The sequence below is a fragment of the Pagrus major genome, chromosome 14, assembly GCF_040436345.1.
Source record: "Pagrus major chromosome 14, Pma_NU_1.0".
In the NCBI taxonomy this organism is placed as follows: Eukaryota; Metazoa; Chordata; class Actinopteri; order Spariformes; family Sparidae; genus Pagrus; species Pagrus major.
The window spans coordinates 18,126,065-18,149,085 of NC_133228.1; the positions used below are offsets into that span (position 1 = coordinate 18,126,065).

The 23,021-nt window shown below is 43.3% G+C and overlaps 1 protein-coding gene across 1 annotated transcript; it reads left to right on the forward strand.

The window, feature by feature from the left end:
- Nucleotides 1–2,156: 2,156 nt before the first annotated feature.
- Nucleotides 2,157–22,758, forward strand: dcn (decorin). The gene is made up of 8 exons (XM_073480720.1): nucleotides 2,157–2,497; nucleotides 9,732–9,964; nucleotides 14,555–14,667; nucleotides 16,197–16,410; nucleotides 17,541–17,654; nucleotides 18,107–18,200; nucleotides 19,699–19,837; nucleotides 21,261–22,758. The coding sequence occupies exons 2-8, from the start codon at nucleotides 9,751–9,753 to the stop codon at nucleotides 21,459–21,461; spliced, it is 1,089 nt and encodes a 362-aa protein (XP_073336821.1). The 5' UTR covers nucleotides 2,157–2,497; nucleotides 9,732–9,750; the 3' UTR covers nucleotides 21,462–22,758.
- Nucleotides 22,759–23,021: the final 263 nt, after the last annotated feature.

Sequence of the window (23,021 nt, forward strand, 5' to 3'; positions counted from 1 at the left end):
AAAAAGAGGAGTCTTCCTGAAACCAAGATGGACCGTTTTGACACACTTGAGGCCACCACGTGTGTGGTCTGCCCTTTGCCTTCTGCTGGGAAAGACAGTCAAGTTGAGAAGGGAAAAGCCAGACAGGATGAAACCTGCTCTTCTGCTATCTGATCCTTTTTAGTCTTGAAGAGAAAGACCAAAATGTGGAGAGAAAACCGAGAAAGAGAGCGGCTGAGGGAGGTGGGCGATATTTCTTCCATGCTACAACTCATCTAGCAATTGTCCTTTTAATCCGAGCAGTGATCAAACTCAAGACTTCAATAAAGCCACAACAAGGAGATCAGACAGGGATTTGATTGAAGTAACCAATCTCAAAGGACACAACAAAAGGTATTCACAGGTGTTTGATTAACATCCCTCGTCGTCAAATACCGACGCTTGGGGTTCGAATTTTAAGTCGTATACCGAACCAAGGCGCCGGTATTTGTCGACCTGAGAATGAGACTCAACAATCAGGTATCTTTCTCCAGAATCGCCCTCCCTACCTTTACCTTTTCCTGACCAACAGCGAACAATCCCTGCAAGTACAAACATCAACTTCAACAACTATGATCGAGAAAGACGCCCCTCAAATGTGTCATTTCAGCTTGGGAATGCACCTTCAGTAACTTCAGTATATGACGCATGTCTGATCGCTGACTGTATGGAAATTTCAGACTTCATTAGTGGTATAAAAGCGCAACTTAGTCTGGATTTACGCAAGAATAAAGATTACAAATACAAAGGCTTTATCCGTGTATCATCATTTCCATTCAAAGTTCAATAGCTGCTTTCCGTGAGCCAGAGTGATTAACAACACAGAAGCGGATCGAGGCCGAGACGTGCTTGCCAACTTAGCACATGGCTGCGGATGGAGACATTGGCTAATGCAGAAGCTAAACTTGTGACCTTCTTGCAACAGCATGACACAGTCTCTAAAAAAAAACAGTTAGCCACTCTAACGCCTTCCCGTCACGGTGATAAGGAAGAGGTCTGGTTCAACAGACGGCCCCCCCCTACCAGCCCTGCTCTGATTAGATCCAGTTTTGGCAGGTCCGATCCAGCGAGCAAAATATGGATTTAAAGACACTTTGCTCAATTTTATAGAGTGAAAATAAAACCCTTTCACATTGGATTAAAACCCACCAACATCTGGCTTTTGTCTTCAATGGGAACACTGGGTACAATTAGCATTCACCACCAGGTCAAATGCCTCTGCAGTAGTCACAGGTGTTAATTGGCCGCAACTGGCAGAGATGGAAACATGTTACCCAGGTGGACATGACACTGAGATGCTTTTTCATCCATCTCTGCGCAAACACTGACCAGTCTGCATTGAGTTTGAAAGAGAGACTGAAGTAACAGATATAAAAAAGAAACCACTGTCATTGGCACATGCCTCTTTGCTGCTGACTTCTGTTGTTACTGTTGTCCGACACATTCGTGACGTCAACAAGAGGAAAAAAAACAGAAAGGCAAACTTGTCTACTGGCAAAGAGAAAGGTGTCTATTGCCGATTCCCATGAAAACCAAAATATTGCGATATATCTTTATATTTTGATCGTACAGAATTATTTGGGATCGCTTTTGCGTTAGATATTTCACAAAACTAAGATCATGTGGACAAAAGGATCAGTTCCCTCTACCTCCCACATAGTCCCCCACAAAGTGCTCCTTCTCTGTTTTTGGCCAGTAAACTCCAATAGACCCAATGGTCCATTAAGGCAACAGACCTAATCAAGATTTGGGGAATGGGGTTAAAACAGAGAAGGAGGTCTGCTGGGGGGAGGTGCCCGTGTGAATAGATTAGACAAAAGTGTGAATGTGAATGTGTTGTTTTTCTGTTTTTTTTTTTTGTTTTTTTATTCCTGGGGACAGCCACTATGGAGGCTGAATGAGAATGAATGACAGAGAGAGTGTGAAAGAGGGAGAAAAGAGAGTTTGTGTGCAGCGATCTCTGCTCAGCTCCACACCGGACCTATCATTACCAGATGTCACAGTGAGGGTGGCTGCCAGCCGAATCACTGCTTATAGCCTTAAACTCAAACTCTCTGTCTCTTCTTCTCTTTCCTTCTTCCTCCTTTTCTCTCTCTCTCCCTTTTTTTCCCTTCTCCACTTCTTCTTCTTCTTCTTCTTCTTCTTCTTCTTCACGCTGTTTTTGGAGCACGCACAGCGAGAGCGGGGCGAGTTCTCCACCAATTGTTTCGGTCCTGAGAGGAGCTCGGCGGTCAGACCCCTCCCTCCTTCTGTCTCTCTCCCCTCTCTCTCCTCTGTCTCTCTCCCTCTCTCTCTCTCTCCTCCCCTTGTTGTGACAGAGCACACCTGCTTGATCTTGGCTACACGCGCTCCGAGTCCAATTACCCCATAGGCCCTCGCAGCCACCTCACAGTCTCATCCCCCCCACTCGACTGGATTTTTGGGAGTCAAGCCTCATCTCTCCTTCAGCTCCTCTTTGCCTTGCTTCTACTGAGAACAGGTAGGTTAATCCTTTAACTCTGGGGAAAAGTATGGGTACGAGGTGGTGAGGGTGGGAGTAAAGAGTTAGGTTTCACACATTTTTGAAGAGATAGAAAATAATCTTGAGAGAGTGGCTTGTTTTTTTGGGTGGATTTGTACACAAGATAAACTGTTAGTCATGGTTGAAAAAGTCACATTATTTGCTGATGATGTCATTTTATGAAGATGAGATTACTGCACGTGTGTCTTTCTATTAAACCGGATTTAAGTATGTTTTATTAACTTTCTTCATGTGTGTATATTCTGGACATGTTGCCAGGTCTTGTTCTTAAGCATTCCCAGTCCAATCTGCACGCAGCTAAGTCAAAAGAGCAGCGGCTAGCGAAGGGGGTGTGGTAGTAGTGCACAGTTGATGCTGGTACCTCACTCCTCTGCCAAGAAAACGTATTCATCTGGCCCGTCGTTAACGTCCAAACTATCCTCCACTGAGTGCCGCGTGATGCTCTCAGCAGTTTTTAATGTGTTGCTCCTCCGTGGCCAAGTGTCTGGACATTTTGTTTGTTGATTGTTTGGATGTATCCCATATGGAAGTGCATTCCTCGAGCTCGTGTTAGTTTTATAAAGTGAATCAGATTTGTAATGTCAACATGAACGACAAGGGGATGAAGGAGGGGAAGGCAGAGGAATTAGATTTTCTGCATTCTAATCAGGTTGTTTGTTGACGTCAGTGGAAAAGAAATCACGATTTGTTGCATTAATTTGTTCCTTTTCTCTCTTTGTTTAGTTTTCTTTCATTCTCTTTTCCTTCCCCTGCGGTGTTTGGGCAGTCTACAAGCAAATGAGGGGGGAAAAAAAGTTGAAACAACAATGAGGATTTCTTTATGTGCATGTCAAGACTTTGATTTGGACAAGTTGTTTCTGCAGCTCCTCACACTTTCCATTTCAGCAGTTCATTTAACCCCAATCTCTTATCTGTCTCGACTCTGCTGCCCTGTTTCTTCTCAGTGTGAACCTCCTCTCCTTTTTTTTCTCCTTTTTTTTTTTGCTGCTGTGTTTTCACAGGAGCTAGAACAGGACCCAAATTGCTAGGGGCAACTTAAAGTGAGAGAGCTTTGAAGAGGAGATGAAGAAAAAAAAAAAAAGCTGTACCTGGCAAACGCACAGTGCCATTAATCCCGTAATGGTACAGCTTCCTCTATCAAAGAGAGGTCTGAAGGCTTCCCGGCAAGCCACCACACAACTCTCAGCTAACTCATTACATCCTTTTTGCCAGCAGGGAAAAAACCTAATAAGGCTCAGCTGCTCTGAAAGAACCAGAGTGGGAAAAACTGAGACAAACAAAATAGAAATGTGGGACTTAAGATTAGAATGGAGGCTAAACGTGGCATACACACTTTTTACTAAAATACACTCAAGAGCTATAAAAGTGCTTCACCAGTTCATATTTTTGAGTCGAGCTGAGCAGATGTTGAACAGGAATGAGCGAGCGGAAGGGTTGGAGGAGACAAGGCCCAGATTTGCACTCAGGGGCTGCATTTTTTCCATCTGGACTTCAACTCTCCGGGTCACAAAGAGGCAGAAGAACAATGGAATTGAATGGACATCAGCCATGAAGGCTTTTCCCCTCCCTCACTTCACTTCACTTCTGCTCACTGGAATACCAGAAAGTTCCACATGTCGGTGTTCCTCGCCAAAGTTTTTAAGGGTCAGACGGAGAAAGAAAATACCATAAGCTATGGGTGAAGGAGGGAAAAGAGCACAGAAAAAGGGAGGAGGAGATGGAAAGAGAAGAAAGGGAGAGAAGGTTGGGCAGTTCGTCCACGTCTGTGCAGCGCAGACTGTTGATAATGGGACTGAGGTTGATGGCAGGCCGACAGCTCTTCTCATGGAACAGATGAAATGCGGTTTAACCGCTCGCTGGCTTTCTCATGCTATGTCTACAGACAACAGGCATGCTTCAGTAAAGTCATCTTTACGTAATCAACATGGCTCTGACACTTAATATCATTCTGAAGAAACTGATTGTAGTGGTCAAAAGATCACAAGGGGCGTCTTGGGCTCTCTTGACGCCAGACACGACTCCTATTACAAGAATGTTTTGGCTCTGAAATTGTTTGTTGGCCGTGTCTTCACATACTTTCAGATGTTCTCACTCACAAAATCCCCCGATTTATCAGAAATCTGTTGACGACCACCGACTCCTGCCAGAGACTTTGGCGTTATTATCAATCACTCTTACATGTCCGAGCGTATGTGTTTCCGTAAACCACGTGGGAGGAGCGCTCACGTTAATTTGCTGATCGGGTTAAAAGGGCCACACGTGTTTAAAACGTCCTGTGGCCTTGTAAATACCTTCCAGTGATTCATTGCTGACAGACGCTCTGCAGAGGCAGACGCAGGCCTGTGGAGAGTTAGAAGGGAGAGGGGTGGGATGGGAGTTGATGTCTGTTTCATATTGTTCCCCCTCAGTGTGAGACACGATTCGCTAAAATCAAGACACCATGTTGCTTAATATTCAAGTCCGTTCCTTTCATGCTGCAGAAGTTTTAATGAAAGATTCGTCAGGTTCGGTTGATATGGTAATCGTTCCGGTGTCTCATTGATTTTCTAAGCCTGAGAGTTTCAGTGAAAAGGCAGCGACAAAAGAGGAGAAAGTGACAAAGCAAAGGAGGGAAAATTACTTGACTCCCTCATGCGAGCTCTGCTTCCTGTCTGGGAATCATTAGTAATGCTGGGGCCAGACCAGGGGGAGAGAGTGAAGGGGAGGGAGGGAGGAAGGGAGGGAGGGGAAGAGAGAGATGAGACAAAAGAGGGACGCAGGAGAATTGACAAGGATGCCGCCGCCACAGGAAATGTCAGCCTACACCCCTTTTTTTTTCAGCCAGGCACCGGGATGATGGATCGCAGGTTTTTAAGAGACACCAGAGAAGAAGATGGAGATGGTTGGGGCAACATTTACCACATGTCCTTTTCTGGGAAGTGGTAGATTGTAAATCTTTTGAAAATACAGACCTAACTTTCTCACAGATGCTCGTGCTGTTCCTCCTTTCTGATACATCATGTCTTTAGCCACCATAGTCCCATGTGGAGTGTTTCAACAGGCATCTGCTGACCAACAAGGCCCTTTCAAACCCTTCGAAAGGCCTTAGATGGTTGAGGTTTAGCATGAAATGAGTTACAGATTAACTTTTCATTAACTTCATCACCACTCCAAAGTTTCCCAACAGTCACCATCGAGGCTAAAATTGCCAAATCCATCAGAAGCGTCCCTCTCCAGCCTGAGACTGTGGGGTGAATGTCACCCTTTCTGTATGCCTCAAGTTGACCTGTATTGTTGTTCACACTTTGCATTCCTTCGGTGGTATTTTCAGTGACAGGAAACCAGACAGTGTACCAATTTATGCCACATTGTCACTGATTAGTGTCAGTCCACTTCTTGAGAATAAAGCCTGTCCTATTTCCGTCTTGTATGCTGGCATACAGCTGGAGATGCGCACCATCAGGAGAGCCAAACCAGGGCAAATGTTTGGGGCCCCTTTGCCCGGGACCACTCAAAACTGACAACTATAAACTGTCTTAAGCCTCCTATAAAGACACTATACCATGCATAGCTGCTATCTCAACCCAGGACCCCAACAGACCCCTAGAATCACCACTGTACAGCCGTGCCAAGATTTGATACTGGCCGTGTCCTCCGAATGAGGCCATGCTGAACGGATACATCATGAACAGAACTTTATATCCCCAATTTCTTTGGTATCCCCAATACCAAAGAAATTAAAACCACTGTTTTAAAAGTAATGCTATTAGTAAATTATAGTGTGAACATGGTTTGTAATAACTGTAAGAAACAAGTAGAGATACAAATCAAACAACTACAAAAACACGTCAATGTTTCATCTCAGCAAGATATAAATTTTAAGAAAGGGACATAACAAGTCAGATCATGTTTTCTAAGCTGGTTTGATCTCCACGATTCCTCGATAAGGAACACCTTTGATTCAAGAGCACAAAGTTGCATCTTCTTCGAGAGGACTGGAAATGCTGATACTGACGATGTCGAAGTTTGTCCGATCGGGTCGTGTTCCAGCATGCACGCATACACAAACACCGTGTCATGTGTGTTCAGTAGATTCTTCACGTGTGTGTCTGCGTGGAGGTGGGGGCATCGTAACCTGCGGCGCCTGCGGACACATCTGAGCAGGCTAATAATGAAAGAACCGACCCTCTGGGCACAGCAGGTTGTCTCATGCATCGTCTGCAGAGGTTCACCCCAGCTGGGAAAAAGCCTTGAATATCAACTCGTGATTTCACCACTGTGAACAGCAATAAATATCCACAATGTACAGCCCTCCATCTCTAAATGCCCTTATTTAATCATATCAATACCACTTATAGAAGTTTATTCTGCGGCTGTGGCCACAAATTGATAGTTAATGTCCCCAACGATAATCCCTAAAAATCTCTCGTACTCTTTTTTCCTGGTTTTATTTCAAAATCTTGTTGTAGTCTCATCATCAACAACTCCTGGGTCTGATTATGACTCACAAAGTCGTAGTAATGCCGAAGCCATTAAATGCTCATGGAGCTTAGTTTCAGATCTCTCTCTTCTTCTTTTTGCTTCTTCTTCGTCTGGCTCACATTAAAAAGCTGGTGAAACTTTTATGGACGAAGGCTGATGGATTGATGGCGGGACACATGGAGGGTCCGTCTGAAATCCTCCACCGGTGCACATGTGCATGTATATCTGTTTATGTGCTTGTGGCCAAGGGTCAAAGCCGGGAGATAAGGGTCATTAATCAGCAGTGAAACACAAAGTGAAACTTTGTGTTTCACTGCTGTTCGCTGGCTTTGTAGATAAATCTCAAAGATCCAGCCTGCAAGAAGTGCCAGATGTAAGCAGTTCAGGACACAAGTACCTCCATGAGAAGTGACTTTCAAAACCTTTCCAGTTTTGGCAATAAATGCATCATAGTACGAGACAAGCCCAACTCATCTGGCATCAAAGCCAGAATAAAACAAACCATCAAAGGCATCTACAAGCAATACTTGACCCTGAAGTGCTTTATACCCTAAATCCAAAGTGACGGCAGAAAGCTGAAGCCAAGTTTGCAGACAAGGTTTTCGTTGGATTGAGCTTTCGGCTACGTTTAGATAAGAGATCCCGACATAGCCAAGATTACTCAGTCTGTCGAGGAGCCTGGAACAACGTGTCCTCTGGATCTACTGTATGTTCAGACTCTTTGTTTCAACGCCTCCCACTGCGTACTCCATGTTTCCATGTGAGAAAAAAGGAGAGGTTTTTTTTTTTTGCAGGGAAAACTGCATCCAGGCATTAAACATTGTGCGCTACAGTTCCAGGCTCGGTGAAATCACCCTTTTGAGTGTTTCTCAGGTTTTTCTGCTTCGTAGCAAACAGAGCAGGAGTGAAAGAGGAACATTAAGAGGCAGAGCTATCCCATCCAACACAGCTCCCTCCTGAATGGAAGTGATTTCAAGCTCGGTCATACTGTATGCAAGCACTGTAACCACTGGACCGAAGCTGTACAGTGTGTCAAAGTGGCGGCTGTTTTGTGGACAGCGACTATAATTACTGCTTGTGTTGAGAAGTCCCCTCTGAGGCGTGATCCCTGTGACCTGACGTAGCCTGAATTTCAACTACATCAGCACATCGCTTTCTCCTGCTGCCTCTCTCGCTCTCAGGGAGACACACTTGAGAGCATTCGAAAGACTTAAACCTGTGCATTTATTTCTTTTACTCAATCAACTTTGCTTTAACACGCTTAAAAACACAATCTTTTCCTTTATTCAAACCTAAAATCATGCAAGTAACACAACTTCAAGCACAGATGCATGCACATTGGCCATATAAACCAGCCTGGAGTCACTTTCAGCTCTGTCCAACTGATGGTTTTGGGTCAGTTTCATCATCCTGCTCATGATGTTAAGGTCAAGGTCCACTAAAACGCCAGCTGCGCCCAAATCAGTTGTTAGCAGCTGTGGCTCAAATCCGCCCTTCAATTATTGTGGCACCAAAAGGAAAGGAGCGACTCCTGGCTACGCGTATGACAAGCAGATTGCTGGGTCTTTGAGACTATGCATGCATTTCCCTGTGCGGGTGTGTGTTGTCGTGTAAGAGGTCATGGAGTTTTGTGGATCTCCACTGTACTGTTTGAGTTCGAGAGAGAGTTGTGTATGTGTCATCTGGGTTGTGGTTGTGTTTGGAAATAGACGACTACATAAGGCGGCAGGGTTCTCCCGGTGACAGTCGCTCCGCCGGTGTATTTTGACACACATGGACGATAAAATACTTTAATGGCGAACAAACTATCTCTGTGATTCATTACTTTTGAACACAAACTGTAGTTTAGTGGTATAAAGTGGCAGTCATGAAATTTCCCATGATGTGTATCAGTGTAAAAGTTAAAGCAGATGCTGCTCATGCAGCAGTCGATGTTGTTTCTGTCTCTGTTGCAAAAGCAAATTACACAGGCATGTTATAGCATCCAGATGACTCGACAGCAAACAAGTACCCTTTAATGAACCAACAGCAAAACATTAGTACACAGTTTCATCTTATAGTACAGTGATTTCCAAACAGGGGCACTTCTTCAGTCAATCAGCTGATTAAATAAAAAATAACACGCACGTACTTCGATTAAGAAAATGTAATATAACATCTTAATATTGCACACTGTGACTTAGATTGTGCGAAAGCTAGTTAGCTGGCGAAAAAGCTAATACTAAAGCTAAAAGCATGTAGTACAAGTCAGTGATAGCCTAATGGATAAACAGTTGAAATATAATCAGAAGTACAAATACTACTAACATAAGCGTAGGTACCTCTACTTTGTCCCTGCTGACAAAGTAATATTGTGTAATTTTCTCATTTTCTCAGCCTCTGCTCTATCACCTTTCACCTTCTGCGTTAAACTGACCAGTCAGAGCTTATTTGACCGACCACACTAAATTGTTGCACCCAAGTGTTTAACCCTCTGGCCCTCCACCTCTGACCTTTGCCCTTTGACCCTCTGGATCTCAATCAACGTCTCCTGTTCTGTCTCTCTCCCTCTCTGCCGTTGATTCACTGCCATGCTCAAAGTCTGTTTTCTCTCCCCCTTTCTACTTTGCCTCTGTAACAGTGAATCAGAAACAGTCAAACAGAGTATGGTATTTTCAAAACTAATCATAGACGGACTATTTTGAAAATGTATCCACCCAAACCTTTTGAACTGTCTCCTCTCGTCCTCCAGGCTCCCTGCTAGCGGCACCATGAGGTCAGCCTGTCTCTCTCTGCTCCTTGTCACTGCGTGCTGGGCTCTGCCGCCCTTCCGCCAGTCCGGCTTCTTAGACTTCATGATGGAGGATGAGGCGGGATCAGGTGATCCAGAGGTGCCAGATGTAAGGTTCCATCCCATGCCTGAAGGACCCAAGTGCCCCTTCAGATGCCAGTGCCACCTGCGCGTGATCCAGTGCTCTGACCTCGGTAAGACGAGACGCCTCCCGCTCATGGTTCATATTGTGTAGAAGCCAACACGCTCTCTCGATATATGTGGGGCTCTTTCTTTGCTTTTTGGACTTCAGTACCTGTAATTAAATGCTTAATATGGAGCATTGTAGCATTAATGGATTATTAACCGGAGTGACTGCTACACAAAGGTGTAATCAGTGGAAACAAAGGCAAAACATGTCCAATACACAAGGAAACGGGTCGCGGTATCCTCTGCTTTACATAAATCCTCAGTATGAAAAACGCTGATCAAGCTTCAATGGTAGTAAATCACCTGAGTATTCATACTTTTGAATTTACAGTCTCCGAAACTTCTCTCACTGACCCACGGAGTCGAGGCGTAAGTCTACCATTGGCATGCCATTATCTGCAGATACAACCACCACCTACGAGCTCGCAAAAGGTCAAGTTACCCTGTCGCTAACGGTACGAATGAAAACAAGCTCGGAGGTGTTGCCTTTTCTTTTGCAGGAAATTTAGCCATTTTAATGCCGGGGCTCGCTTCCCCATGACCAAAACAAGTTCACCTGTGACACTAATTTGCAGGGGCTCGAACAATGCATCCTGGGATTTCGTCAACCAGGAGGACTGTGATTGGTTTAGAGCGTTATTTCCCCTCTAGCAGAACGATAATGGGTGAAGTCAAACCTTCCTCCAGACTAACGCTGATACAGTTTCAAGCTAAACTACGACGCTTTATCATTTTTTCCAAAGATCCCTAGATTGATCCCCAAAATGTGTCAGCGGGACTTGATTTGAATCATAATGTTCAACAGTTCACATCCATTTTCTTCGTCCGCGCCTCCATTTCATGTTGTGAGCTGGATTCCAAACAACTGAGCTCACTCTGGTGGATCACACGCTGAGGCCAGTTTTATCGCACTTTTACTGTGCCGTGAGTGACACGAGCGGAAAAAAAGTTCACCGACTTTACAAACTGAGCAGCGTGTACCGTCAACCCAAACCCACGGGGTCATGTGAGGGTTACATTATGTTACGTATTATTGTGATGATCCTCCAGAGAACATGACACCAGTGTTGATATCTTAACTGCTGACAGATGCTATGAGCCATACTCCACTTCCTGGTTATCCCGCGCATTGGAAAGTCCTGAAGAAATCCTGAAGTTTCTCAATGTAAAGCTTACTCACCGAGCTCGAAGGACCAGATTTATGTCGTCGGAGGGAGGGAGGGAGTGACACAGATGGACAAACTTGGAGGATAGAATAAAAAAGAGGAGTGGACGGACAACAAGCTCATAACCACTTTAGTTGAGTAAGCTCAAAAAAAAGGGGTAGACGGTGACATAAAAAGCCTGTAGAGATTCAGGACAACAATTACAGATAGACAGACAGGCACCACGGACAGGCAGGTGGCTCAGCGGTTGGAGCCACAGACAGGCAGTCAGAGCCACAGACAGCTGGAGAGAGTGATGTTCAGGAAAAGGCCGGTTCCATTACATCAGTCCTGCAGCCGGGGCCCCAGTCGTCGGCAGCGCGTTCCCCCTGGAGAGGCAGCTCCATGGCTGGATTCTCAACTCCTGCATCAGCACTGCTGGCCCCGAGCCTCCATCTGTTCCCCAGACCTGCTCGCATGCACGCAAACACACACACACACAGGATTGAAACTTATATGTATGAATTTGGACACACACAGGCCTGAGCATGACAGAAGAGTCTGCTCACCACCCCTCAGCACCCTTTGTAGCTGGCAGGGTGACAGTAAAAACATTCAAGAGGGAAAATGTAGCCTCGAGTACAAATGAGTTGTGATCATAGATAAGTTCAAACTCTTTCTGACAAAGTTGGCAAATATAAACTGACACAACAGCCTTTTGTTTGTTTTATTTTTTTAGATTAAAGGCCCAGTCAGCTTCTATAATTAATTAATTTTCTTTTATAAACTGTGATTGTGTAAGGTGTGCGGTTGGAGGGCATCACGTCTGCCCACATTTGTGAACGGCCTACCCAAAATTTCCCAACTTACCCAATCCCATGAGGCAAACAGGCCTCTGCTGATGCAGCGAGATCAACTCCACTTGGCCCCGGCCGCAGCGCCAGACAACAAGAGGACGTTACATAAACACTGTCATTAATGCTTGGAAGTGCTGAACACGAGTCCAGTTCAGTCCAAAGCAATCATACGCTTGATATCCCAATCACACTGATTTAAAATGGAGTGATTAATGGTGACTATAATAGTTGGTGCAAGACTGAAAAGTCCCATTTTTCCTTGCTCATTTCCTGCCAAGAGGCTAACAGCTGAAAATGGAGATGCTGACCGAAGCATGACGTTCAAAGAATTTATATGCACTCGTCAGTTCATGCTATTGGTGTCAGGCGCTGATTTTTATTGCAGTGCTAATCAGTTTTATGTCATATGGCCAAGTACTTGTCTGAAAAGCTGCGCTCATTTGTCACTAAATCCATCAAAAGATCACCTTTTTTTGTACAACAGCTCCTCCAGTTTTTATGTGAAATGCAGGAATAATTTCTACTGATTACAATAAATCCTGAAAATCCCATTAAAATGAATTTGCACCGGAAGCTAGCTTATGTTAGCGGACTCTATTTCTAAGCTAACGTTGCAGACCGTCAACAGGCACTGAGATGAGGCTGTCGTGCCTGGAAATAGTCAATAGCTCATTCGTGTTTTCCACTCATTTGTCTCTAAATCTTCTGGTACAGAAAGCAGTTTCAAGCTGTGTTTGTCATGAGATCATTTATTCCTGCTGTAAACTGTTGTGAAGTGTCTTCTTGCAGCAGGAAATGCAACAAATTGGATGTGAAAGGACATCAAATCTGGAAGAAAGTTGGGTTTTAAAGGTGCAATACTGTACGTAAGAATTGGCCACCTGTCTAACATATCACCAGAGGCCAACTGCTGCCAACTATCGCTGGTGCTCCGACTGGGAGCTCAGGGAAGTGTTGGTGCTGTTTACTATCAGACTACCAACACTTAAGGTACAAACTGGCTGGGGGCTAGCTGATTAGCATGCTAACTTCAATAGATTGTCTATCTCTGCAACACAGTACATCAAAAAATGCTTTTTCTTCACAGTCTGTTGATGATTTCAGTTCATTTTTTGAATGTTTTAAACTAAAATTATTACACATTGCAACTTTAATGTTTCTTTTTTAAAAGAAATCTTTGTGTGACCCTGAAAAAAACCTAAAAACTAAACAATCAGCCTCTTTGCTACGCTACAAACCCTAACAGAACCATTTTTAACTTTACAATGACTAGAAAATGTATTTTTAAAGGGAATTCCAGCTATGTAGCAAAAATAAAACGAATATTCACAACTGGAGCAGTAAATGCTGAGGTGGTCTGACTTTGAGAGACGAACAATAAAAAACAACGTGTGTGCAAGTATAGAGGTATACAGTGTGGCGCTGTAATGATGGCGGTGACCACAAACAGCTGTGATGGTTTGTGGGTCATCCACTGCCGAGTTGGAAAAAGCTGACAGAAAAGCAAACCTAGCTGTAAGTAATGTTTGGGTGAGCCGAACAGAGGTCGTCACAAGCTTTCAGGACAAAGTGTGTCCAGACACACGTACGTAGTCTGGAGATAGAGTGTAAGCTTCTTTGTTAAACAGTTTATCCTACGCCTCTTCCTCTGAAATGTAAACCAGCCCGTGCTGAATGTATTTTTTGTGTAACCACGGATGCAGAAGTGCATACACCATGACTCCCAGCTGTCTCCGCTTTTTTTTGTTACAAAACAGTCCACTCAACCAAACAGTCTTTCACTACAGATGCCATTTTCTGTGTCACATCAGCCATGACGTGCCACGATAAAGTCCAAGCAAAACGATTCGGAGTGAGCTCAGTGTCCAGGTATGCAGTCGCTTACTTACTCCAAAGGAAATTTGTTTTAAGGTCCATTTCCACCATATGTGCCTCAGAGCAGAATGGGGTTTTATGGTGACATTCCAAAGGGACCGAATAACTATTTGATGTGCTCTGAACCCCTATCATTGAAACTTTATGTAGCATGCTACGTTGGCGATGCAGGCCTTGTAATTTCACGTGTCGCTGCTGTAAACTCACTTTCACTTTCCTGCTCATCCAGGTTTGATTTCTGCCTCTTAATGTATGTGCAGACAAGAGCTTGAAGCCCCGGAAAATCTAATTTACTTCCCCGTAGCATTAAATATGCACGACTAAATAAGCAATAAGCAAAGTTTTAAGTTCAGTTCAGTTCCTTTTTTGCAGCTGAGCCCTTCCCACACACAGATACGACAGTCTATCAATCAGTAAAACTTCTCCAACTTTGACAGGAAATTGTGTGTCCATTGCTTAAAGTAAAGAAACTTAATGAGAAAATATATATTAAGAACCTTTGACATACAATAGACCTTCTCCGACCGCACTGATGGAGACGAATAGGTATCCATTTCCTGTTGAGGTCAGAGTGTGGTTAACCCCGGCTGTCATTGCCTCGCCTCAAACTCAGTTTTCCATCGTCCATCATTCTGACAGATTTATTGCATTTTCACGCTTCTAACCCTCATACCCTTCTTCTAATTAAACAATGTCTCACAAAACATTCCTCCATCAGGACTGAAGGCTGTTCCTGGGGACATCCCCGATGACACCACCCTGCTGGACCTGCAGAACAACAAGATCACGGAGATCAAGGAGAACGACTTCAAGAACCTGAAAGGACTGCACGTAAGAGACGTTATACTTCCATGTGTGCAGCTGCATGTCTGTGTGTTGTTCCTAAAGTTATGTAATGTGTTCTTATGTAAGCATACAACTCAGCATGAACCCTTTACGATCCCTATGAGGACACGTCTTGTTTTAAACGATGCATTTATCGTTCCCCAACCTTCCTGAAACCTTCCGTCCAAACCCTAACCCTAATATTTTACCCTAAGTTATTGGGAATGATTACATTTTGACAGAGCTTTTCCAGCCTTTAAGGCAAGAGCGGTTATCCGTCCTCCCCCTGTTCAAAACTAACAAATCTCCCACTGTAAGTCCTCAGCCAAACACCGCAGGATTATACTGCTTACTAGTCCGACTTACCACATGTAGACTGTTGGTATAAAGCCTGTTATTTGGCGCATTTCCCCCCGCTATCTGAGTGTACTGTTTTTAAAATCCCCATCCCCAAGTGAAGCAACAAGAACAGCCTTCAAGCTAGCAACCTGAAAGCTGAAACTGGCAAGTTACTCTAACACCAACCTGTTTGCTAACGGCACAAACATATACAAGATAGCAGCTGTTACCATCAGCTGTCGCCTCCCTCGACATTATTTTGCAGGGGCACCGTCCTTGCATCCTAGGTTAAGCTTCGCCCAAGACGATTGTGATTGGTTTAAAGATATGCAAACCAAGCAGGGGCGAGACTAGCTGCTCACTGGCTGCTAACAGCAAACTAGCTCTTTTGCCAATTTCACCACAGATTTGTTGTTCACAATGTGCATCCCGTCCCCCGTCAGTGGTCCCATCAAAAATCCCTTTCGTCCCCCAGTGGAAGATCTCTGTGCCTTCGAAACATCTCTGTGCCTTCGAAACACAAGGTCTATCGTCTATCGTCTATGCCCCTGAGCTACATCCTCCTCCACATAGCCACCCATAGCACCCTTTTCCACCCGTCCTTATCATCGTTACACCACCACTCCTCCAGTCACCAGGTGCATGGAAACTATTCACCCGTAGGCTTTAAACCCTCACAGCTTCAAACGCCTCAAAACTTTGCAATAAATACCTCTGTCTGATGGCCAGAGCTGTTTCCAGCGCAACTGGCCTCTTAAGGGAACTGACCACATACCTCACATTGCCTTGTGTCTGCTTACATGAGAGTGGAATAGCAGGAGAGAGAGTCCTCTGAAAATGCATTAGCGATAACTCCAGAGTGCACTTGAACTTGGCCCTCCATCTTGAGAGCGCAGACAGGCTGGAGTATCTAACATCTGCCGAGCTCAGAGTGTCTTGTTTTTCGTGGATTCTCATCTGGAAAGAAGAGATTATTTTTTTAAAGGGCCCATGGTGCATTTGTAGCAGCGAATGTCTCTGAGCGAAAGAAAAAACAGTGAAAGCCACAAAGGTGTAAAGTTTCAAATAAAGTTCAAGTTCCATAACAATAAAAGTTCAAACACTGATGTGGATTTAAACAGGAACAGACTGCTGCAATGTGTTTCACAACCACAGATTGCTCTGGTATCCAATCTCACTGCTGCTCTCCCTCCTAGGCTCTGATCCTGGTGAACAACAAAATCACCATCATCCACGCCAAGGCCCTGAGCCCTCTGACCAAGCTGCAGCGTCTCTACCTTTCTAAGAACATGCTCAAGGACGTGCCCGCCAACATGCCCAAGAGCCTGCAGGAGCTGCGCATCCACGAGAACGAGATCACCAAGATCAAGAAGTCCTCCTTCCAGGGCATGTCCCATGTCATCGTCATGGGTATGAAAATTAAAAAACACAGATATTTATTTGGATAGCACAAGCAGTTTGAAGAGGTATGACGGTGGTAGGTAGGTCACATCTTCAGAGGTACGTCCGTGATTTTGCCATCATCAAAGCTCCAGTGGTAGGACAATGTTAGTAGCTGTGCTCCAGGTTTCAAGTCATATAAACGTAGGCAACTGGAAAAATCATTATCATTTCACCGCTTCTTCATTGATCAGCAGCTGAAATGCTAGTGGACAATGAGAGACTTTAGAAGATGCAAAGGTCAGCTCCTCTGAAGATGAAACCTACCGCAGGAAAATCAGTTGTAGATGTGATGCTACGTGCAACATGCTACAGAAATTAGTCGAGGATTTTCTTTAGTCATGCTCCTAATTTTTCCGAGGCAAACAATGAGCCCACTTCAATGGGGGAAAATAAGTGTTTCCAAACACATAACCTGCCTCTGGTGAACTTCAGCAGCTGTAACAAGCTGCAGCCTTCACCGAGGGAGGATGTTAACAGTCATTTTGTCCAGACGTTTTATTTATTGGTTAAGTAGGTTCTTGCGTGGGAATGGGAAATTTGATTGATTTTCATTTGGAAAGACCAGAAGGAAAGTTTGCTTCATGGCATTTAACTGTTGAGACAAGATTCACAAATCACAGTGTGGAAGTGCTGAGGCTGCTACAGACTGTGGCAGCCTGTTAATGCATAATTACACAACATGAGTTTTCTTTTGATTTAAACCAAAGAATCAGATTATTTGTCCTTGACTCTCCTTCTCCTCCTTTTGCTCCACTCTGACAACTTATCTCTGACTGTAAAACTTCCTGTTCCACACATTAAAAAGTGTCATTGCCAGGTGTGAATACAGTCACTTTTAAAAATGCAACGATGTGAGAATCACGCTCCGAGACAAATCGGGGGAATCTGGCGTGGAGAAAGGCTCCGTTGAAAACACAAGCTAATCTCTTGCCAAAGACTTTGTTTACTCATGACTCAGCTCGATGTTCCCGTAACACACCAGGAGAGGAATTAACTTCATAGACGTGATCAATTACTGCTGTTCTCTCTTTCCTCCTCTTCTTCCTTTTTTTTCTGTGCTCTCATTCGTTTTTTTTTTTTCATTCATTTCTTTTCAGAACTCGGCTCCAACCCTCTGAAGAGCGCAGGAATCGACGCCGGTGCTTTTGCTGACCTGAAAAGGGTGTCTTACATCCGCATTGCAGACACTAACATCACAGAAATCCCCAAAGGTAACGCTCTTTTATCTATATCCACAGAATTAATACCTAAATAAGGAGAATTTGGCCTAATTCATGTTTTGATCTGGTCAGCCTCTGCCAAAAATAACCATCAAAGAATGCATGCTTGGATTTAAGTCTGCAGTGAAACAATGGGCTCAATGTGAAAAAACACACAAATTGCACCGCCTAGAAATGCAAAAGTAGGTCAGGGTGGGAACAACTATGGTGTATTTAGTAAAATGATACATCGACTAAGGACCTTTTTGGAGTTTATAGACTTAGAAACAGCCACTCTTTGATAATTGGTCTGCACTTTTTGAGCTGAAATGAAATGCTACACATTGCCAACCGCCTGTTTTCAAGCTTAAGTGGCTTCATAATGTCATGTAAGCTTCTAAGGTAGATGTTACTTAAGTCATCACCATGTTCCCGGTAGTAATTCCTGTCTTGTGGTTTGTCAGGTCTGCCCAGCTCCCTCTCTGAGCTCCACCTGGATGCAAACAAGATCACCAAGGTGACAGCTAGCAGCCTCCGGGGCCTGAAGAACCTGGCCAAGTAAGAATTATGATTCGTGTTCACCTTATAATTTGATTTTAAGACTTAAAACACACCTAACTATGGCTGAAAAGCAACCGCAATGGACGCAAATGCCAATTACAGTGTAGTTGTGCACTGACGAGTCATGTCTACTGTTGACATAGCCGACTGTGTTTACTTTTACTTTTGAAATACAACCTTTATAATGTTTATCTGTATCAATATGTAGCACAAGAAGGCAGTCAATCAGTTACACAGCTCTTTCAATCCATGTACAGTATCTATCTCAAGTCAATATAATGCTGACATTAGCTACCATAAGTTACTGGACGAGACCAACTAAGGCTGTGGTCGTAGCAGACTGAACTGAATTCAGCAAAAAACATTTTGTTGCTCGTGAAATTCAGCTTTTGTTTTGTTCAACTTGAATAAAGCCTAAGCTATCCATCTAAAGTTTGCTAACATTAGCCATATGCTGCCGCTCATAACAAACTACAGTAAGTTTGGTTTTAGTGTGACAACACACAGCTGTATTTATCTTACGTTTGCTAACATTAGCAAAAACATTAGCCAACATATGCTGGTCAATCGGCTTGTTGCGTTTTATTGATAATGAATTCAGCATTTCATTTACACAGGTATCTATCTAAAGTTTGCTAACATTAGCTAACATTAGCGTCCATACGCTAGTTGTACCGGTCATACCAAATAAAGTCAGGTTGTAGTCTGAAAACACCTGAGTGTTTTTACAGAGTTGTATTTTTTTGATAATACATTTAGCCTTTTGTTTGTAAGAGGAAGTTTGTGTAATTTTAACTTTAATTACGTCAGTTACTATCTAAAGTTTGCTAATATTAGCTAACGTTAGCCACCATATGCTAGGGCTATGACTAAGTAAGGTTGTAAGTATGTAGTGCTATTGAATTCAACTTAATATTAGTAAAAGAAAGTTTGTGTTATTCCATCTCTCATCTCTCAAAGTTACATAGTACTGCTTTAAAACTTCATGTGAACATCCATTTCTTATTCTGTTGTTACCTCAGTTCTTCATGCTGTTTTCATTCTCTGGTTTGACTTGTATTAACTTTACTAGGAGTCCTCGTTCTTAACTGATTTACTGTAACTATAACAAAACCTAAGACTTAAACAGCAGCTCTGGAATAATCAAAATAACTGGTTAGCTCGAAAAAAGTGGATAAACTGTGTTTATAAGATCACTGCTTGGATTGTGCCAAAGATGGCATACCAAACAAGAACAAAGAAGGCTTTGATGAAGCATTAGGAGAGTATGTTGGAGAGGATACGAGTGAGGGATGGTTTTTCTTTTTCCTTTTTCACTTTATTAAGAAATAAAACTGGTAACGACCTCGCTGACAGGTGTAGATTCTTGCTGTTAGGTAATGATAATGTTGGCAGCCGGAGACAAACATTGATGTAACTATCTTAGTTTTCTTGCATTCCAGGTTCTACACATTTGCACATTTCCACGTCTCATCTTACTTGATTTTTCCTGCAGGCTGGGTCTGAGCTACAATGAGATCAGCTCTGTGGAAAATGGCACGCTGGGTAACGTCCCCCACCTGCGAGAGCTGCACCTCGACAACAACGCCCTGACCGGCGTTCCTCCCGGCCTGTCCGACCACAAGTACATCCAGGTACGTACTGTTCTGATTACAGTGATATTAACTTGGTTGATCACAGGAACGTTGGTTTTGTAACCATTTAGTTCCAGCAAATTACCTCTGCATGAGCATTATAGTTATGTTTCTCATTTTCGTACAGTGTGACCACACACAGCTCATTTTCCCTGATCTGAACCATACGGGAAAGGTTTACTTTCGCATTTTTTGCATTTGGTTTGTTTATGTTAACACTGCCCCGATTACAAGTCAGCTAAGGCTTCCATAACAAAAGTCACATGGATTCACTTAGTTTGTTTATTGGGTAAAGTGTTGGTAGCCTTTAGGACTATAATGTTACAGATTTCAGCAGTAGGGGGGACCGTAAACAGACTCGATCTGAGGCCATTTAGCTTTAATGTCATAATTTCATTACGCTTCTGAAGCTCGTGTAACCGCCGCATCAAACCCGTCCCCAATAAACCTTTTGCGAGGTAATTTCCTGTAGTTTACGTGGATTATTAGTGCAGCGCAGCGCTCCTTTCGAACATCTTTTTGCTGTTATTTTGTGAGTACCCAAGCTTTAATAGTTCGATGTGGTTCTACTGAAAGCAGGTGTTTAGTAGGGTTTTTATTTCAGGAACTACGCTCCCAGAAGGACTTAATGAGGTGCTTACTTGTCACGTTTTTGTGATCTCTTCATCTTCTGTCTTCTGTTCCATTGTATGTATATGATGGAAATCGCGATTCATTATGACCTCCTATAGCGTGGTGTTTTTGTAATCTGTAATTAGCATTATATTGTCCGTCCCACTGACTTTGTGGCACTTCCCTCCTTTCATTCTTCCTTCTAGGATCCTGTTTCATACACATAAAGCTGTGCTTGCGCTTAAAGGTGCACTATGTAGTTTTTGGGGAAGAAATTTCAATAAGAAGAGAAAAATCTTCATTGACTAACAAACTATATAATAGAAAGTCCTTGACGACTCCGTAAGGACACTCCCACACAGAGTTTAAAAGCCTGCAACTCCCCTCCAGTTAGTCAGAACTGAAGAAGCCTTTTACTTTGTTTATATGTGGCGGACCCTGCCACCTTTCTAGCTTCAAACAGTGTTCTGGGGACCTTATTTTCCTCAGAGAACAGTTTTTTTATTCAGTTGGAAACATAAATATCTCTGAGTTTTGTATCATTACCTCATTAATATTATAAATATGAAAATACTGAGTTTGAATTTCTTCTCCAAAACTACATCGTGCCCCTTTAAGCATCAAGCAGCTCTGCAGTTAAACAGAGAAAGAGAAAAAGAATAATTTTAGCTGTCTTGACCTGTTATTATTCATTTGGTGACTTATTATTATCTTCTTCTTTATCTGCTTTATTTTGGAAAAAACTAAATTGTTGCCGTGCACATCCCACTCAGTGGCTGAACGCTGTCATTATTTAAAATCCCTTCTCTAGGTGGTCTACCTCCATGCCAACAAGATCTCCGCTGTGGGAACAGGCGACTTCTGTCCTCCCGGCCTCAACAGCAAGAAGGCCATGTACTCCGGCATCAGCCTCTTCAGCAACCCCGTGCCTTACTGGGAAGTTCAGCCAATCACCTTCCGCTGCGTCTTCGACCGCTCCGCCATCCAGCTCGGCAACTACAGGAAGAAGTAGAGCGCGTTTCCCAGCCGCGCCTCCAACGAGGAAGTGTGTTTGTAAATGAGTGTGTGAAAGTTTTTGTAAGCGTGCGTGTTCGACCGCAGCCCCGCAACACTGACCCCCCCCCCCCCCTTACCAACACTGCCTCGCCCACAAACCATGATGTCATTAATCCACGCACTCATTTCAAAACTTAAGTGGACATGGACCTCAAACACGACATATCATTCATTATTTAGCTTCAAGGTTAGTAGACACAGCTTACAAGCAGGCAGACACCAGCATACTATGGTGATGCTTTCACACACACAGCGCATCAGTCATAGAAGCAGTTAACCAACGATGTAACATATTATTGTGTATAATATGTGGACAAATTAAAATTTTAAGAGGTGATCACTAAAGAAAAAAGATTTGAAAACATCAGTTTGGCAAATTTTCTCGACATTAAGTATGAATTATATAAGAGAGCTGACCTGTAGAGCAGGCGGCAAAGGGGTTTTAACTTGTGTTTTACGATACCGTTAACAGCTGGTATACTAGAATGTACTAGATATTACCTGTGTACTAGGACTAGCATTCAGAGTGTAACTCTACCACGCTGCACTCCGTGAAAGAACTCCGAGTTTCTATTTGTATTGTACTCAATTCAAGTAGAGATAAAAAAAGAAAAGAAAAAGCAACCAAGACGTCTATCACATTTTTGATTTCTTGTGCTTACTTCAGTGTTGATGATTTTTTTTTTTTTTAGTTTCTGGGTTTTCTTCATCACATTCCAGCTCCATCTTCATCCCTCGTTCCTCTCCTAGTGTACGTTCGTTCCATAAAAATCAAGGTGAAAATAGCTTCTCAAAAAAAAAAAATGTAGAATAAAAACCATATATGTTTTAAACAGAAGCCATTCCCAAAGATTTATATGCATGCTCTTATTTTGTTTTTTTTCCTTTTCAACTTGAACCTGGTGCTTTCTGGAATCTCTTGTTTAATGCGTGTATGTATTTCTCTCCATGTTTCCCCGCCCTTTTATTTCCCTTTTTTTTTTTTGTTTTGTTCAAGAGTCAAGAAAAAAATTGGAGGGTGCACGTGGACTGGCATGCCCACTGCAACCATGTTGGTGTGAATGTTGTATGTATAGACGCTGTATATAAATGCTGTATAAAAAAACCTCTCATTGCTTAAAGGCACAAGCACTTACCATAGCTCAGACTTAATATATCGGCTACAAAAGGTGTTCCTCTTTTTTTTTTCTTCCCGGAGCAGGGGCTCCAGCTAAGGTGTCCTCAACAAAATAAAAATACTAATGGAAAAAGTAGCTGTTTTTGATGGATGTAATGAGCAGAACTTGCATTATTATCGATAGCGTGCATAAAGATTTGTGCTCCCGGTCACTGGATGGCACTACCGCACTAAAACAAAGAGGGCAGCGGCTTCCTGGCGAACAAGGTCAAGAGGAGGCACAGGTAAAGTGTACTGAGAAACAGGTGAGACGCTTTCACCAATACGTACAGTGTAAAGTTTAAACCTTGGATTTACAAGGCAGGAAACAGATAAACTCAGAATTACCAAGTCAAGGAG

What these genes read in the sequence shown, in the direction of transcription:
- dcn (XM_073480720.1), top strand. Translation starts at nt 9,751, where the DNA reads ATGAGGTCAGCCTGTCTCTCTCTGCTCCTTGTCACTGCGTGCTGGGCT. An exon ending in GTCCCATGTCATCGTCATGG is followed by an intron (nt 16,411 to 17,540) that starts GTATGAAAATTA and finishes ATTTCTTTTCAG; the next exon opens with AACTCGGCTCCAACCCTCTG. An exon ending in GGCCTGAAGAACCTGGCCAA is followed by an intron (nt 18,201 to 19,698) that starts GTAAGAATTATG and finishes TTTTTCCTGCAG; the next exon opens with GCTGGGTCTGAGCTACAATG.